Raw genomic sequence first — 18,096 nt, 5'->3', positions numbered from 1 at the left:
TTTAAACTTATTTCTTTTAAAATCAATATTAAAAATAAATCCAATTATAAATTGGTTGATCAGCTAAATAAAAAGCTAACTTTTATCGCTCAAATCTTGTTTGCACAAATAAATTGAAAACGAATAAATTTCGGTTACGTTCTCAAAATACCAATTCGCAATGTCATTTACTGAAAAAGTCATTTTTACTTATCTTTAAGAGTATTAAGTGTTCGATGATGTTTCTTTTGCTCAATTTTAACAATTCTGTATGTCTTGTCATTGGAAAGATTTACCAATTTGTAAGCGTTAAACGCCATTGACAAGCGCGGAGTGAAAGATAGTTGCACGCAACGAGTGGCTGCGTAGGTTTTCAGTTTTCAGTTTTTTGTCGCCTGTCTTTATGCCCCCAGCTTGTGGCGCACTTGATCGATTGGTTTTATCTTATGGTGCGAGTAGACTGTTCCGCATTTTATGGAGCGGTAATTACGCATGATTTCGACTTTCACTTTATGACAAGAAAAACCACACTTGACGCAATTTCTTTTAGCATGTGAAAAATGTTCGTCTGGCATGCTTTCGGTATTGTTTTTCGGTCGCATCCGAGCTGAATTGACATTTGACATATTGCTGTTGTCAGGGTCTTCGGAGCAACATCTAAAAACACCAGCAGGAACACATCCATGTGGTTGTCGAGCCATGTGCCATGTTGCAACATTTCTCCGGTCTCCGCCCATCTGTTTCACTTTTATTTGGGCCGATTGTGAAATTGTCAATATGTTTTTATCGTTCCCGCTGGTTTGTTGTCAAACTAGGAAGCGATTCGCCTGCTGGTTTGTGTAATCGAATCAGCTTTTGTAGCGAAATCCATGTAAATCTCAATTTTGTGTCGGTTTCCCTTCAATGATTTCTGCTGTGAAAACTGAGCCTCTTTCGAGTCTGTTCTTCGGGGCTGAGTAAGCAAATAGTCCTCCATTTTCGTCGCCAGTCTTTAATTAGCTCGTTGGTCACATGTGACGCTCTGCAGCGACACCCTTTTCGCGGCGATCGTTCGAGATTTGTCATCGAGGGGCTGACATAATTACGGCCTGTTAGGAAATTAAATATGTCATTAAATACGCTTCTATAATATTTGCCTTTTCGGTTGGCAGAATGATAAATGACCAGTTGTAGTGAGGCATCTATCGGGGAACGCCTTAGGTAATATAAAACCTTCGAAGGTCTTTGTGTTTATCAAAAAGTAAAGTATTATGAATTTGCGTAGAAGTTTGTTAAGCTGAAGGAAAGAAAATATTATAACCAGTAAAATCACAATATGCCTTAACATTTTAAACGTCATTAAATCATCTTTGAGTTAATAAGGAATAAGTATTGTAAGCTCACTTACCCAGATTAGTATACCGCGCTAAAGCTTAAATGGTTAATTATATTAAATAAGTGACACACCACATTTACTGTTTTTCTATTCAGCTAATCGGATTACTGCAATTTGTTGAGATAATAATGAAAAGCAAATCATATCTTTACACTAAACTGACATGTTAAACATATAATTATTATTTAAACAGTATAACCATTTTAAACTTTATTGGAACTTGATTGAATTTATAACAATTTCTTAACAATAATGTTATTCTAAGATTGGGGCACTAAAATTCGGATTCGGATATTTGCTATCTCAAATTTAACTAGCATTTAAATAATAATAGTTTAGAGAAATATTATTTAGGTAGCATTTAAAAGTCATTATTATCATGTTTTATTCATACTGACATTAAAATTGTATGGCTGCCTCATCCTGGTTTGCAAAATTCTCTTTTTTGCGTCTCAGGCTGTGCGCAGAATTTTTCGCGCAGCATGGGATGAGTTGATGGCCCTTGTTCGGGAGCAAAGTGCAGTCCCGTGTTGGGGAGCGACTTCATCCAGCCTTCGTGGTTGTGGACCCACCGCAAGGAAATCGGAGCTGCACTTTTGTTTACTTTGGCAACTTATTTTTGTGCAAGACCATTAAAAAAGACGCTCATGCGGGAGGTCAAGCGTTGGATGCACAAAAGATATATGTATATACATATATCCGAGGGTGGATTATTTCATGCTAATTTGGTGCTGCCACAATTGGATCAGCAGCTGGGGGCAAATGGATTTGTCATACTTGACTTTGCAAATCGGTGGATGAGTCATTCCCTGCAATTGGGGAAAAAACAACTAAATTCAATTAGAATACAGACCGAACAATAAATAAGAAAGGGAAATTCTGGAACACACCTAAAAGTATGCCAAGAATCGTGGATTTTCCACCCAATATCTTTCTCTTTCGCCAGCTGAATTTCAATTATATTTTCTCTCATTGCGATCGGGCTGCTGTGTCTGGTATTTTAATTTATGGATTATGATCACGACCTCCTCGCCTTTTCATTTCAACCCCTTTCAACGCCCACGAAATTGGCATCCGCTGGTCTTTTGAAGCCGACAATAATTAATTGACAAATAAACGTAGCAGAAAACACAAAGCGACAAGTTTTGCGTTTGTTTTATATATACTTTTTCGTATCTACATGTAAACAAGCCAATTGTTGTTCATTGAAAGCGATATTTGAATTTGTTTTTTCCTTTTTTTTTTACATTCCCTGTCTGTTTGAGGTTGATTTAATCAACACACACTAAGGCACATTTGGGTTGGCTTTCGAAAACAGCTGATAATAGATAGGAGGTATATTTATTTACAGGGTGCTTTGTGCTGGGAATGCCGATGATTACTTAATGTTTTCAACTCATTCATGCCTTGCTATTGTCTCCGATTTGAATTTCTTGGGGGAAATTTATGCGCATTTATAATAGTTTTATTGGAAAATGTAGTACGCACGACTGACTGGTCTGTTTGTAATTGTTAATGAGCACTTGTGCGCACCCCCGTCCTTTAACCCCCCTCGAACTCCGACTCAGCGATATAGTTTTATGTCTGGTGTTGAGTTTCATGAGGGGGCATATGTTTGCTTTGGTTGCAGCACGTGCACATGCGTTCGTTGTATCGGGAACTCGATCTTCATCCTGCCGGAAGCCTCGTCTTCAGGCCCTTCTGGCTCTATTTACCACCCTTGAAGTGGCGGAGGGTTGTTTATTTGGCCGGACAAAGTAGGCACTTGGTTTCCACTTGAACAGCTTCATTAGTTGCGGAGATAAATCAAAATCTGCAGTTGATTTACTTCCCAGATGGTCGGTGCTTATCTCTTTGATTTATGCGGATGGAGAGAAAAATATTACAAATATTACAAATATTTTTCAACAATTTAAAAATTGTTTCATATCAACTTATCTATCTATGACAAGGCTATATGATAGATGGATTTTTAAAACTTAAATAGTATAATAAATATAATAGAAACAAATTGTGAATACAAATGCATTGAATGATGATCAATTACGCTGACTTATTTACTTATTTACTGTTGGTTTTTCGATAAGATTTAATTATAGATTAAAATTTTTTATAATTTGCAATCATAGATTGGGAAAAAATAAAGCATAACTAACCCGGAATTGTATTCAGTTTCCTAACGAGAAACTACACGATTTAATATTTTAATGTAGAAATGTAAAACAAAATGTGTTTATTTTAAATTTAAGTTAAACAAGGATATCTGGCAATGTTAACTAGCAAAAAATAAAAATATGTTTAAAAAATTAATTGCAAGTTCGCATCTACTTCAACCTTATGGTATCCAACGGTTTGCACTTGCCGCGCCACAGATGGCGGCATCAGCCGTATCCGTATCCGCATCCATGAAGTCCATGATGTCGCTCTCGATTTCACTTTTCGCTCGCACGCCCCTTCTTTTTGGGGTTAACTCTGCGATGCACATTGTATAATGTTCCGTGGGCTACTTCGTGCGTTTTCGGGCGCTTTTCATTCTTTTCACTCGGATACACCCCGAAGATACTCTGGGAGGTGCCCTCTCACAGATACTCTCGCGCACACAGAGGCCTCGTCGCTTTGTAGTCGTCGCTTCGCCTCTTTACCAGCGTATTTGTTGTTGTTGTTTCGTTGTATTTCGGACTGTCGTGGCCCGCTCGCGTATTTTCATTTTCAGTCAGTCTCCTTGGGCTGGTGCAACTGTGAAAATGTGCGCTGCGTGTCGGTTGTGAAGAAAGCCTTGCTTTGATTATTATCCATATATATTTTATTTTCCGTTTCACATTTCGCTTAATTTGTTTACGCGTACGTCGTTCGTCGTTCGTTCTTCGTTCGTCTGGTGTGAATAATATAATAATAAGCTCGTAGATACTTTGAGTGACGCAGCAGCCCAATCAAAGTGGAATCACTTAAACAGCATTAATTGTGCGTGGGCCAAGCCCCATTTAATAACCATTACCCCGAAAAAAAATACTCGTCAGATTGGCCATCTTAAGTGCATCGGAAGCCCAGAGAGTGTGTGTGCGTGTGTTTTGTTAGTGTCCGATACGAACAAAGGAACAAAAGTTCCTTTTGACATCGAACTTTTTGGATTATCTAATACGCAATCTGTTTTGGGGTAAAGTAAACGCCAGCATTTAACAATTATTTATGAGTTTTCTGCAGTAGGAAATGAGATCATCCGGAGTCAGGGCAAATATCTAATCGTCGTTTTCGGTTGTCAGTTGCATTTCTACCAGCTTAAGGGCTTATCTTATCATCAGGCATGCCAAAAACGTTTATTTACGCCAAATCAAAACGTTCGCCATTCCTGATAAGCTGCTGTCGCCTGTCAGTGGCAACTGTATCTTTGCATTTGCATCTGGTTCTGTTTTTAGCCAGCTTCGCAAATAGCTTTGACCTTTTCGCTAACCAAAAGACTTCCGTGTCGATATGCACACATGCGTTTGATGATTTCGTAATTACAATCGCCACAAAATAGAAACAGCATATCTGCATCTGCAACTACAGCCGCATCTGTAGATGCATTTCCTTGGGTTGCCTCATTTAATTGGCGGGCATCATGTACTCCACAGAAAGAGTTTTTACGCTAGCATTTTCTATGCGCAATGTAGGCCAGAAAGTACGTTGAACTAAAGTGAAATGCTTTCATTCCCCTAGAACAATGTGGAAAATATATATATAAATAAATATATATACACTTGTAAGAGAAGGCTTGCTTTTAAGTCGTTAAAGGGGAGTATCACTTTCATAACATCAGTTTGAAAATTTTAAAATTAAACTTTTTATTCCAAAAAAGTAGTAGTTATCCCTTGAACTTAAAAACATGCACATTTCCTACCAATCGCTGATTAACTCATCGATTCAACCCTTTGAAGATAGCTTATTTGTCATTTTCCATAGAATTCTCCTCTTTGCTGTGCCAACACCTAAACAAACATTTTGGAAGAATTCAAAATGTGATTGAACCTGCACGTACACCTTGCTCCAACTGGGAAGAACTGTACTTTCGCATCTCGGCTACATGCGCTATTTATTTTATTTTTGCCCCGGCCGCAATTGCAAGGTGCAAAGAGAAATCCAAGCGAGTTGCGTGCGAAATCGAAACGCAACTGCAATTTTCACAATATTTTGCAGTGCGTCGGCTCCTTTACTTTATGTTTACGATTATGAATTCAAGAACTTCATGGCTGATGGCAAATACAAGGCAGCTGGAGCATGGCCATGGACAAGTTGCCGCCGTGTTTATCGGAGCTGCTTAAATGCCGCATCGATGCGAGAGCACTTTTCTTTCGTTTTATTCCTCCTTGTGGCAGAGTGGTGTTGGTTTTTATTTTGGCCGCTTGCCAGATGTGGGAAGCCGTTTGGCATTTCCCGAGCCAGGTCCTTGGTGCGCCTGAGCACTTCTCGGTGGCATTCTGCCCGCTCCTCAGACTTTCCCTTTTTCGATATTAGCCCACAGTCCTGAGGGTTTCTTTTTGCGCATTTGGCCTCTGTGGGTGGTTTCCATTTTGCAAGTCTTTGTCTGCAACTTCACACTACGGAAAAAGCTGGTTTTGAAAACCCAGAATACAGGTTTTTGAAAATATGTGGTTGAAGGAATGTTTTTCTTGAAACTCGGTAAAAGTCATTTGTATCTCTCTAAAATTGAATACAAGAAATAAATTTTTCTATCAAATACGTATACAAAATGTTTATTTAACATTTTAAAATAATAATTTTTCTGTTTTAAAACGTGTGCGCAATTTGATAATGATTTCTTAAGTGTAGTCGAGAAACTATCAACATTCAAGCTATTTTTGGGCGTGTCCAAGACAATCGCAAGTGGTATTGTAGTTGCATTTCCCTGCTAGATAATACTAATACAAATATTATCTTTTGCTGATGTCAGGAATCTAATATGCCAGATATACCATATAATCTCATTATGCCAAGCACCTGGTGGATCTTTTTTTTTTTTGGCAAGCTCATGTGCGCTCTAGATAGATTTCAATAGCAAACATTATGACACATGCTCGCCAAAAGTCGGACGACAAGTTAATAATAATGAACTTGGCTACGTTTTTTCGGCTGGCGATTTAAATATAGACACCTGCGAACCTGGCCAAAGCTTCAAGGCAAAAGCCCCGTTCAGCAGGGAAAGCCATTTCCGTTTTCTTTGGAACAGTAAAATTATTTTGGGCGGAAGTTTAAGGCCATAAATTAGGCTCCTTGAGGGTTTGCCACTAACGCTTTTGCTAACGAGCTCCGACTGCAGTTAATTTGCGCGCTAACAAGGCAAAGGCAAAGGAATTGCATTCGAGGTTGGCGCAAACCGCAGGGGCATAAATCGCCGATGGCAACACCCAACTGCAGGTTTTGTTTTTTTTGTCTGTGTAGGGGATCATTTTAGGCATTTAGGCATTTTTCGTTGAAACTCCGCATTAAAAGTTTTGGGAAAACATAAAAGTCCCGAGCCGACTGCAGAAAACTCGTAAATTATTTTTATATGCATCCCACACCGAAATCGAATCAACAGACACAAAACTTTTTGTGCGCTGAACAGTGTAGCATACACATTGTGGGTTATTTATATATATATATAAAACTTAGTCCATGTGTCGTATAGAGAGAAAACTTACGCATCAAGCATAACAACATTTATAAATAGCGGAAAACTACGAAGAAATCAAAATGAAAAGTGCAGCATAGAAAACAAAACCGAAGGAGATCCAAACAAAATGTGCAACCAATCAATGGAGTTGAACCCCTTAAAAAAAAGAGCCAATAACTAAAAATATATAGAAAAGAGTGAGCGAAGCCAAAAAGAGACTCTGCCAAGAACTTGGCAACATCGCAGCGTTGGTCCGCAGAGGACTGGCCAAAAATAAACCGGCAGCAACATTCGCTTGCAACTAGATGTTGTTGCTGTTGCTCGCCTTCATCATGCGATTCGTAGACATTTCCAAACGCTGTGCGGCCTGCTCCAGGGCCGGAATCGATTGCCCGCACAACGGCAGCAGCAACAACAGCGATGCCAACGGCAACACTGCCTGCTGGCAACATGTTGCCGGTGCCACCAGCAACAGCAGCAGCACCAGCAGCGGCTGCGACAGCAACAGCTCCTCCAAGGAGAATTACTACGTGCCACAACAGCAGCAACATCGTCTGAGGGCAAAGCCCACTAGCAACATTGGCGTGACCCCGCAGCAACTGGAGCAGATACGCTTCTACCAGCGCATGCAGCAGCAGCAATTGCAACTGTTGCAGCAGCAATTGCTGCAGCGGCGACGTCTGCAACAACAATTGCTCCAACAGGGCGTGCCATCGCCTCCCGCGACAACAATTACTTCAGCGGGCCTCACATGCAATCAACAGTATTTGCGACAGCAGCGACTGCAGCAGCAACAGCAGCAGCGATATGTGGACCACAACAGCAACAGCAACAATGACAATGACTATCTGAACAACTATCTTAACAACAATATTAACAATCAAAACAATGGCAAAGTTGTGGGCCAAGGTGCGCAGTTGTTAAGTCTTAGCTTTTAAACCAAAATCTATAATATGTATACCCACTAAAATATAGAGTATGTTTATAGGTAATACGCGAAGTAGGAACATATTTAACTATTTTTTCTTAATATTTTTATATTCATTTATCTAAAAGTATTATGACATAATGATTAACGACAAAAGTAATTAATTCAAAGGCCGAGATTTGAGTCATTTTAGTTATTTTAAAAATAAAAACTCATTGGTTAAGAATAAGATTTACAAAGCCATTAACCACATTTATAAACTGTTTATACTGTTTAATATAAAGAATCCGTTTATTAAAGTCACATTTTTATAATATTTTGTCCATTTAATTCTTTTTAAGCTGTACAAGTTTTCTTAACATTTCTTAGTCATTAATAGGTAATTGTCTTAATTTGTTTTGCCTGCGTGAGTTAAATCATACTATTACAATGTCTCTCCTTGCGAAAAAGCGTCGTCAATATTGTTTTTTTCTTGGCCTCGCCCTGACGCAACGTCTTGAACATCTCACATCTCGAGACGGGCTTTTGTAATTTCAATTAACTTTAATTGAGCTCCGAGAGGCCGGCGGTTGGCACTGGGCCTGGCCATTGCTCCGATGCTGGACCACCCTCCCAGCACGACGCCTATATGCATCCCATATCTACACACAAAATGCATTAAAAAAATATTTTTATTTGTCCGTAATCTTGCACTGTCCCAAATATGAAATGACTTTCCATTTCATATTTTTTTTGTTTCGGGGAGGGAGAGGATGAAAGATAGCCGGGCGGGAAAGACATGTGCTTTGCCACTTGTCGGCTGTTGGAAAAGTTCCCTCAGACAGAGGGAAATCTTTTGGAAAACACAATCTCTTGTGTCTACACTTTCTGGGAGGTGGCGGCCGGATCCCCCCTTTTTTCTAGCATTTGATTTGTTTATGCGCCGAGTTAATTTTAAATTTAAATTCTGTACCCGATACCACAATGAATTGCATAAGGAAAGTCGGCTGGCAAATGCAATGCAATCGATAGCAATGCGGCAAAAGAGGGGGTTTTCCTAAGCACTGAATTACCGCCCTGAGACATGCAATACCATCAAGTTTAACCTTTAATTGCCGCTGGCGGACGGGCATTGCATGTTGCATGAAGCGCCTCGCAACAAGGGAAAATGTCACATTTTCCAATTGAACTTTTTAGGCGATGGCACAGAGCGATCCGATCTGATCCGATTCATGGGTGTGTGTGTTGAATCGTAAAAATCTCTCAGACGTATAAAAATAATTTTAACAACTTTCGTTTTGGAAAGAAAAAAGAAGGAGGGACGCGAAGCTGTCACCCAGATAGTGTCATTCTTATTTGCTAGAACAGGACTGGCATCGTAAAAATTAATTGAAACATGCCAACAATAGATGGGCGCCTCCGTCAGTCAGGTTTTTACGGTTCCGAAATGTGTGGCACGCTAATGTCCATTAGGGGACGGAAAGTGCAAATGAGAATGGGGAAGGATCATTAGCGGGAGTTAGTTTCGCCCCGGTGCTGTGGCATCTTAATTGAGCCAAGTTCAGTGTCAATGCCGATTAGAGAGCATTGGTAGACCCTTAGGTGGGATTAACGAGGTATTTTAATCAGCGAAACTAATCTGCACGTACCCTAAAAACAATGAGTATTTTTAATTATATCCGTGGGTTATAATATAGAAGTATAATTTACTATATATAAATGCCGTTTAAGATCAGGATTGAAATATTTTAATTATTTATTTTAAGAGTTGCCTAAAGTGGCATTACAATAAAATACTTGAGTTTTTATATAGAAGCTAAAATTATAATATATAAATATCGTTCAGGGCCAACAAATAAAACAATAATGATAGTTGTACTTTAAGTATTAAATCTGTCAAAGAACCACTTATTAATGATTACAATAAATTACTCTCCTTGCAGGAACCAAACTTCGACGTGGCATGACAGAATTCTCAACAAACAACGATCACGGCAAACCGCATTTCACCGCATCTCAGCAGAAACCGCTTCAGAACTCACCAATTCACCAGCAAGCATTCACCCCATCCAATCCCAACTCTCACCCACATTTGCTTCACCGCTTGGCCCAACAGCAACAGCAACAGCAGCAGCATCAACACCCACATAAATTTCAGCAGACCCTGCCCTTCAGCCAGCTAAACAACGGCAACAACACGGCTGCCCACATACTGCCCGGATCATCGCCACATTCCCCGCTCAGCTACCGGAATCCGCTGAACAGTCCCAGCAACTCGCCGTTCAGCAACACGGCGCAGACGACGACGACGATTGGGAAGCGGTACCAGCAGCAACAGCTGACCGATCGCCTGCTGCAGCAGCAACACCTGCAGCAGTGCCAGCAGCAGCAACTGCAATCGCTGGGCAGCGATGCGGAGGAGGATGCCGCCGGCGAGGAACTGAGCGAGGAAAGTCTCAAGCAGAATGTGGCCATTGTGCTGAGCAACTTGGATCGCTACAACAACGCGTTGCGGAGCATCATCCTGAATGAGCAGGTGAGCAGCAGCATCATCACTCCCAGCGACAGTCTACTGTTTGGCGAGGATTCGGGCGGTCTGCTCTATTGCGACAACGACAACGCCAGCAGGAAGCACCAGGGCAACAATAACTTTCTTCTGGGCAAGATGGCAGCCACACCGGAGTCGGACTACAACAGCAATGCGACCACGCCAGGCGCTCGCAGCAACGAGCAACAGTTGCAGCAGCAGCAGCAGCAACAACTTGGGGTAGGTGGGATGCTTTGTGGTGGTGGCGGGATGCGGGAAACTACTAATGGCGGTGGCAACAATCTCAACTGCTCGTTGGCCTCGTCGCACGACTTTACTCACGACAATTCCGATTACCAGTGGTTCCTGGACTACGGCTATCGAGATGGCTGTGGCGGCATGCAGCGCAGCGTGTTGAGTTCCCTCTCGGCCTCGTACAACGCCATGGGGGACCTGATCTACTACGAGGATCTGGCCAAGAATCTGGATGCCAATCTGGCCGAGGTGGATATGGAGAGCTTTCGGGCCGAGGACATACATTCCCTGCTCTCGCAACTGCCCGCTTATTGCAAGAGTCTGGGCGGGGCCAACAGTCGTCTGCAGCAATCGTTGCTCCTTCAGCAGCAGCAGCAGCAACAGCAGCAGCAGCAGCTGCAACAGCAACAAATATTGCACTGTAGTAACATGTTGCCGCACAACATGTCGCAGACGTCGACCACCTCCACCAACGAACTGATCGACAACTCCTTCTGCAAGTCGGAGCTGCTTTTTTCGCCGGTGCGGGAATCGCACATCTCGGTGGACTCACTGGACATGGACGCCTATCCGGATGACGGCGAGATCATACTCACCTGCAACAAGGACAACTACACGATCGCCTTCGAGGGCAGTGTGCTCTACTCGGACGACAGTTTCTATGGTATGTAATTGGAGTATTCACCTGAAAGTCATAGCTCAACAGTCAACAACTTTGATTTATAGCGGAACCAAGTGACATTGCCGCCAGGAACAAACAGAACTGCATCAACTTGCACAGCAATCTGGAGGACATTGTGAAGCGCAACAAGGCCCTGGAGGTATCCATGTCGCGTTCGGCCCAGGCCTTCCAGCCCCTCTGTCCCAATTCGCCCAGGGGACAGGCGGCCACAGCGGCAGCAGCTAATCTACAGCGGTAGGTTCACCGAAACATACACATTCCGCACCAGATTCGCACATAATCCCCAGGATTGGTTGTTGTCGGGAAGGGGTTGACTACTGTTAACTGATTACTGTTTACATCTGTCACTTAAAAGGCACCATCTTAAAGATAAGGATTAAAACCATTTTTAAATATTATTTTGTCCTAGTTAAACTAAATGGCAAGCAAAATCCGCCTCTAATTACTTTCGGAAAGGGGTAATATAAAAAAATCTTTCAATATAAATATGACTTAGTTAAACTAAATGGTAGAGAAAATCATACACACAAAAGGTTAAGCAATTATAAACATACAGTTTAGTCAGTTTAAGGAGATAGCTATACGGCTCTCAAGATAAAGTAAACTAAATATGAGATAACTATTAGATTGGCTGTTACGTGCAACTGCTGAATGCCAAACATCACCATCAAGACCGGCGGATGTTACATATTTTGCCCTTCCTTGCAGTATGTTATCATTGCAGTCGTGTGTGGGGTCATTTCAATTGAATTCAATTTAGTTCCATTTGCCTGTCGCCGGCTGAAACATTAGCGTATGCCAGCGTTTAGAGGGGAAATTTCAAATGGGAACTGGGTCTTTTTGGCGTATATTCCACGCGAGCATATGCCAACCTTCAAGGGCTTTAGCCTTTGGGTTGCTCAAAGTTAATCCCTCAAGAAAATCAATTACGGGAATCACCCGCACAACAACTCATTCACAAAACGATTAGGCAGGACAACAGAGAAAACCCTAAAATATTATGCAAATAAACCCAGGCCAGACGCCGGCAGGTAAAATAAGTCATAAAACCCGACAGCAACCAATCCACATACTTCCTACCTAAATCAATGAGAAAACCAAAAAACCAGAAAAAAGAAAACCTTCCGCCAACAAAATTGTAATCCCAAACGCTCGACGTGTCTGTTGTGGTAAAGACGCTCGTTATTTCTTGTTTCGCCCGCCCGCAGGTATCCCTCTGGGAACAACAACACGGAGACCATCACCCTGACCCGACACCTACCACAGTGCTCCGTGCGCAAGAGCAGCAGTCTGCCCAATCTGCAGAGCGAGGAGTCCATGGCGGGCAGCTGCCCGGAGGAGCAGCCATCGGGGGCATGTGGTCAGCCAGCGGTGGCGCCACTGAACGTCTCCCAGGCGATCAGCACCTCGACCATGGAGTCGTGCAAGTCGCGGTCCAGGAATCTGCTGCCCATGTGCCAGATGCCCATATCGATCAGTGTGTCCGTTTCGGAGCGACTGCAGCAGCAGGCCCAGGATCAGCAGGAGGTACCCATTCAGCAGTTCACACCCACATCCCAGCAGCCACAACAGCAGCAGCTGCAACAGCTGCACCACCACTCGCACCACCACCGCCACAAGCAGCGGTGCAGTTGCTCGCAGGAGAGCCAGAACTTCCATATTTCCGGATCGGCCTCCTCGGGCAACTCATCCAATCCGCCGGCCTTCAATCTAGTCAAGTTGTTCATCAAGCAGAAGAGCACCAACAGCAGTGGCGGCCAGGAGGACTTGGGGGCCCAGGCCAGTGCGCACACCTGCATGGACGTCTCCTCCGGCTGCTGGCCCTCCAGCGATGCGGCCAGCTCGAGCAGCGGATCCCTGGAGCAGCGGCTGCGCAAGAAGAGTATGAACGACTCGGGCAAGGGATCGGCAGTGAGTCGCCACGACGAGGAGGAGCACTATGCGGATACGGAGACGCCGCGGCGGCAGCTGAGGGCCCGATCCGAGGCAGTGTTCTACGAGGACGTGGCCACGTCCAGTTCGACGGGCTCGTTGACAGCGACCAACTCACCGGCGCATCGTCGTCGCAGCATGCCGCTACGCAATCCCCAGCTGTACCAGCTGGCCGCACAGGTGTCCACCGGCAGTCAGTTGTCCTCGGCGGCCAGCACGGAGCAGCTGACCCAGGTGCCACGGCGAGCGGAGGCGGGCTGTGGGTCCAGCACTCGTCCATTGTCGTGTGCCTCCAGCTCCGAGATGATCACACGCTCGATGCAGACATCCTGCGGATCTCTGAGCACCACCCGGAGCAGCCTGAGCGATCGCTATCGCTGTGTGCCACCCTCGTTCCTCGAGAAACTCAACAACCTGGGCGAACAGCGACAGGCGCCCATTTACGTGATCTATCCGAACTATGCCCTGCCCGATTTGGGATTCGTGAAGACCAATGCCAGCACTGAGGTGATCTTCTCGCCCTTCAACTACAAGATGACGCTGGATGGAGCTGGATCTGGAGCCGGTAGCACCAGCAGCTCGGGATCGCTGAAGAAGCAGCGCAGCAACAACCAGAGCGTGAGCGAGGATGAGATCCTGAAGACGCTGGACTACAAGCACATTGCCGACTGGCAGTCGCTGGCCACGCTGCTGCCGACGGAGTACCGCCGGCGGCTGCAGCACATTCCGGAGGTGAAGCAGCTGGTCAGGCAGCTGGATGCGGAGTTGTCACAGCGTCCGCTCTTCTGCATGTCGCCACCGCTGCGCCGGAATCGCACGCACATCTGTGACTGCGCCAAGTACTTCCAGGAGCAGGGTCAGGGCCAAGGGCAGGGGCAGACCCAAATGGACGAGGCCTCCAGCTCGGGTTCGAGTCAGCCGCCCAGCTCCGGCTACCGTGGCTCGTCCACGCTGCTCACCGACTCCGAGCTGGATGTTGATCCGCTGAAGCAGATGTACGTGTACCAGTACGATCAGCAGCGCATGGATTCGGGCGTGGAAACGAGTCCCGGCAGTCAGTTGACCCCCAACCCGCCGCAGCCCATGCCGCGGAGCATCCTGCGAAAGGCTCACTCCGCGCAGGCCCGCAACAAGCGCAATTCCATGATCGAGGCCCAGCAGACGCAGAAGCTGAGCAAGCTGGAGAAGCGTCGCAGTCTGCAGGAGCCGCCGCACAACTACGCACTGGGCTCCAACGACGAACTGGCCGATGTCTTCGAGGAGGAGGAGCACAGCCAGCAGCAGGAGCAGCGTGAGCAGCCGGTGAAGCAGAGGCTTTCCCGCAAGGATCTGGATGCCAGGGCTCGGGCCGAGAACTTCCTGGCCTCGTTGCCGCGCTCTGAGCTCAAGTACTATGCCGAGATCGCCTCCATCCTGGAGTCCTCCGGCGAGCAGGTGGCTTACGATGCCGCCGCCCTCAAGAAGGAGGTGAGCCGTGTGCTGAGCCAGCAGAAGAAGGTGTCCTTCAATGACGAGGGTGTGGCGGCCGGACTGCAGCCGCATGCCAAACGCTTTGCCACTCCCCCCAACTCCCCCAACATCTCTGTGGCGACGCTGAAACGCGATACATTGGACGTGCTGGAGCAGCGCAAGATCGAGAGCAATCGCTTCAAGCGCCTGCAGATCCAATGGGAGTTGATGAGCAAGGACTCCAGCATGCTGAAGGAGCTGGCCAGCGAGGCGGCCACCAAGAGCGGCGGCTCCACGCCCACCTCCGTGAATTCGACGGGCTCCAACTCGGCGCCAAGGTCAAGGATTCCACGGCCAGTGAGCTACCCAGCGGGCAGGTTAGTATTCTATATACTAAATTCGAAGTATGGAAGTGCAAATCGGTCAATTAAATGGAATAATAAACCGACTTGGAAATCCCTTGATGAAACTTACAAAATTATTTATTTTGAAAATTTTTTATGTTTACAAAATTTATTTCTTTTCATTTTTCGGCAAACCATCCGTCCCCATCCTTGCGTGAAATTATTATTTTGCATGATGTTGATTTGTTGTTTGTGGGTCTCTGATGCTTAGAAGTTCCACGCCCACTTCATCACGTACTGCCCCCGTTATGGCCACGCCCTCACCGGCTCGGCCCGCCACCCCCAAGACTGTCACTAAAAGCCACAACAAACCCGGTCTTTTTACCTCCCCCCGCCCAAGCAGGCTCACCAGCGCCCAGGAAGCAGCCGGCGGCTCCAAGGTCAGCACTCGATCGCCCAGCAGGATGGTGCAGCCGAAGCGTTACAGCCTGGCCGGCACGACCACGCCCACTTCCGCCACACCCGCTTCGGCCAGGGCGCGTACGCCCACCAATCGAGTGGCGGTCACCGCGCCAAATACGCCCAAACGTCAGGCGGTTACCCCATCGCCCAGGTAAGTGATGATGTTTGGAGGTGAAAGCTACATAGCAAGGATGATATTTTCAAATTATTATTACTTATGTTTTTTGAGATATATGTTATTCATTAATAATTTGGCAAGTTGAAGTTCATATACCCACGCAGCTAATTTAATAGAATATTCTTTAAAACGACCATGTTTTGATTTAGTAGCGTACGTTTGGAAACAACGAAGCTGAATTTTTCGTTTGTTCCTATGTCAGCTATATGGTTTCGATGTCCGATTTAAATAGAACTAATATTCGAACTCTAAAATAATTAACCAATCTTATAACTAAAAGCACATTCGTTTAAATTGAAAAAATAAATAAAAATTTAAGTCATATTTTTTTTAATTTATATTTTTTACTTCCTGAAATAAAAGGAAACTGTACCTGAGTGAACATTACACTCTGCTAGGGTATATTGAATAACTTCGAGATCAGATAACAAAAACCTAGTTTAATCAAATATAAAAATATTTTCATTACTCAGTCTTACAGTGTGGTTAGAAAACAAGTACAAATTTGTATCAAACATAATAGTAATATTATCAGCCTTTAAATGTGGTTTCCAAGCCCCTTACATTTCCAAATTATATATAACCCATATTTAATACTCTTATTCATTTTCAGACCCACCTCGCGAGTGCGTTGAGCGTCCACACGAGTCCAAGCGTCCAAGTCATCCCAATTAGTCAACGGCAGACAACAGACAGCAAACCCCAAACACCCCAAGAAACAAAAAAACAAAAAAAGGACAAAAAAGAAAACATATTCAAAACAACAAACAATGCAACATTGTAAAATTCTAGACTAAGGCTTTGTGTGCGGCTCGATTGCTTAGTTACTGTTGGCCCGGAAGTGATATTAAGATGGGAGAGCAGGGATCAGTGATTAGTGATCAGTGATTAGGGATCAGGGATCAAGGAGCGAGAACTGATAGCGAGATGTGCTGGTATCTTTTGATTGATTTTGTTGTCCTCATTTGCGTTGAGCAGACGTCTGCGAAAAGTAGCTAAATTTTCTTTTTTTACAAGTATATATAATGAAATCTATACATATGCCAAGTACGCGTAAATTAAACAAATATTTTGATGTATATACACACACAAACGGTATACAAACATATATGCGTAGACTCGCTTTTCCACTAGCTACTCAAAATGAAATGAAAAAGAAAACTTTGCTACCCACAGGAAAAAGTACTAAAGTGTATAAAATATTTTCTATACCCTATGCTAAAAGGCATATACAGTCAATACTCGAGCAGCAGCAACCACAGTAGTGGTCTACAATACACAAATTACTTGAATCATACCAAGCTGGGCAGAAAAATAAGATAAATTGGGTACCCATATACAATAAATGAAAAGCTCAAGAGCGGATCCAATCGATATTACGCCCCGGGTGCATTAGAATATACTTATTTTGTTGCTTTTTCATGCTCACGCTGATCCTCTCCTAAATTGAAAAAAAGGAGAATATTAAGGAAAGAATTTTCCATATGGCCTTTAAATCATAAGCGATTGGTTACAGAATGCTTCGCAGTTTTTAATTTGGATTTACTTGCAAACTCAATTTATGTTTGCGTTTTATGCTGGGACTTTCTTTTCGTTTATAACGAGCTTATGCTGTTGAGCCCTGGCTCAAAAGTGATTTCAAATTGTACGATATATGTTTACCGCTATACCTACTATTAATCTTACTATTCATTTGTATCTATTTAATGCCTATCACTCTGTCTATGACATAACTTTAATTGGTTATTTAACTGCTGGAAGACATCGTCTATTTTATAAGTCAAACACTTTCTATCCTTAATTGTATAGCTATTCTTATTGTATCATGTACAAGCAGAAGAAACACATATTATAGATTTGCGGGAGAATTTATCACCAAATGGATATGCGGGAGTATATTATGTATTAAACCGAAAATAAAAAATGTATAAAAATACAAAATCAATAAAAATATTAATAAACAAGCAAAAAGTATTACGAAAATAAAGTTGAATGCGTTGTTTTCCTACTTTTAAAGGGACGGTGCAGCCGTAGGCTAAAATGTTAATAAAAGTATGGTTAATCTATTTAATTTTAAAAGAATAATTTTCTTTGGTTTTTGCAATTTTAGCTTTATTATACCGTTTTGAACAGTTCGTCTCAAACAGTAATTTAGTTTCTATCCAAAAATTTCAAACTGTACACACTGTATAACAGCCCGCGTTATCTTGTAACAGTTACCATAAAACTGTATTTTTTGTTATACTGTCGTATGAAACCATTTCACTTTTTTGCTTCATGAGTTATTGGAATAAACTAAATGTGTTTAAATTGGATGTAAAACACAGGCATTTTTAATTTTTTTGAGTATAAAAGAAAAACTGAATTTTTTGAGACT

At 43.5% G+C, this 18,096-nt stretch overlaps 1 protein-coding gene across 5 annotated transcripts in view; it reads left to right on the top strand.

The window, feature by feature from the left end:
* Positions 1–17,670, top strand: part of LOC108137363 (probable serine/threonine-protein kinase DDB_G0282963) — a 29,914-nt gene extending 12,244 nt beyond the window's left edge. The window contains exons 1-8 of one of the 5 annotated variants that reach the window (XM_017259002.2): positions 4,140–4,508; positions 6,999–7,892; positions 9,834–10,657; positions 10,778–11,336; positions 11,399–11,588; positions 12,530–15,112; positions 15,351–15,692; positions 16,333–17,670. In XM_017259002.2, coding sequence (XP_017114491.1) covers positions 7,289–7,892; positions 9,834–10,657; positions 10,778–11,336; positions 11,399–11,588; positions 12,530–15,112; positions 15,351–15,692; positions 16,333–16,354 — 5,124 coding nt within the window. In that variant the 5' untranslated portion in view covers positions 4,140–4,508; positions 6,999–7,288 and the 3' untranslated portion in view covers positions 16,355–17,670. Of the gene's footprint in view, positions 1–4,139; positions 4,509–6,998; positions 7,893–9,833; positions 11,337–11,398; positions 11,589–12,529; positions 15,113–15,350; positions 15,693–16,332 lie in introns of those variants that run through there. The other 4 variants (XM_017259001.2, XM_017259003.2, XM_017258999.2 and 1 more) reach the window with 4 other exon arrangements.
* Positions 17,671–18,096: the final 426 nt, after the last annotated feature.

This window comes from Drosophila elegans, unplaced genomic scaffold (assembly GCF_018152505.1).
Source record: "Drosophila elegans isolate 14027-0461.03 unplaced genomic scaffold, ASM1815250v1 contig_476, whole genome shotgun sequence".
NCBI lineage: Eukaryota > Metazoa > Arthropoda > Insecta > Diptera > Drosophilidae > Drosophila > Drosophila elegans.
The sequence above is the reverse complement of the archived record's forward strand: the minus strand, read 5'-3'. Positions and strand labels throughout refer to the sequence as shown.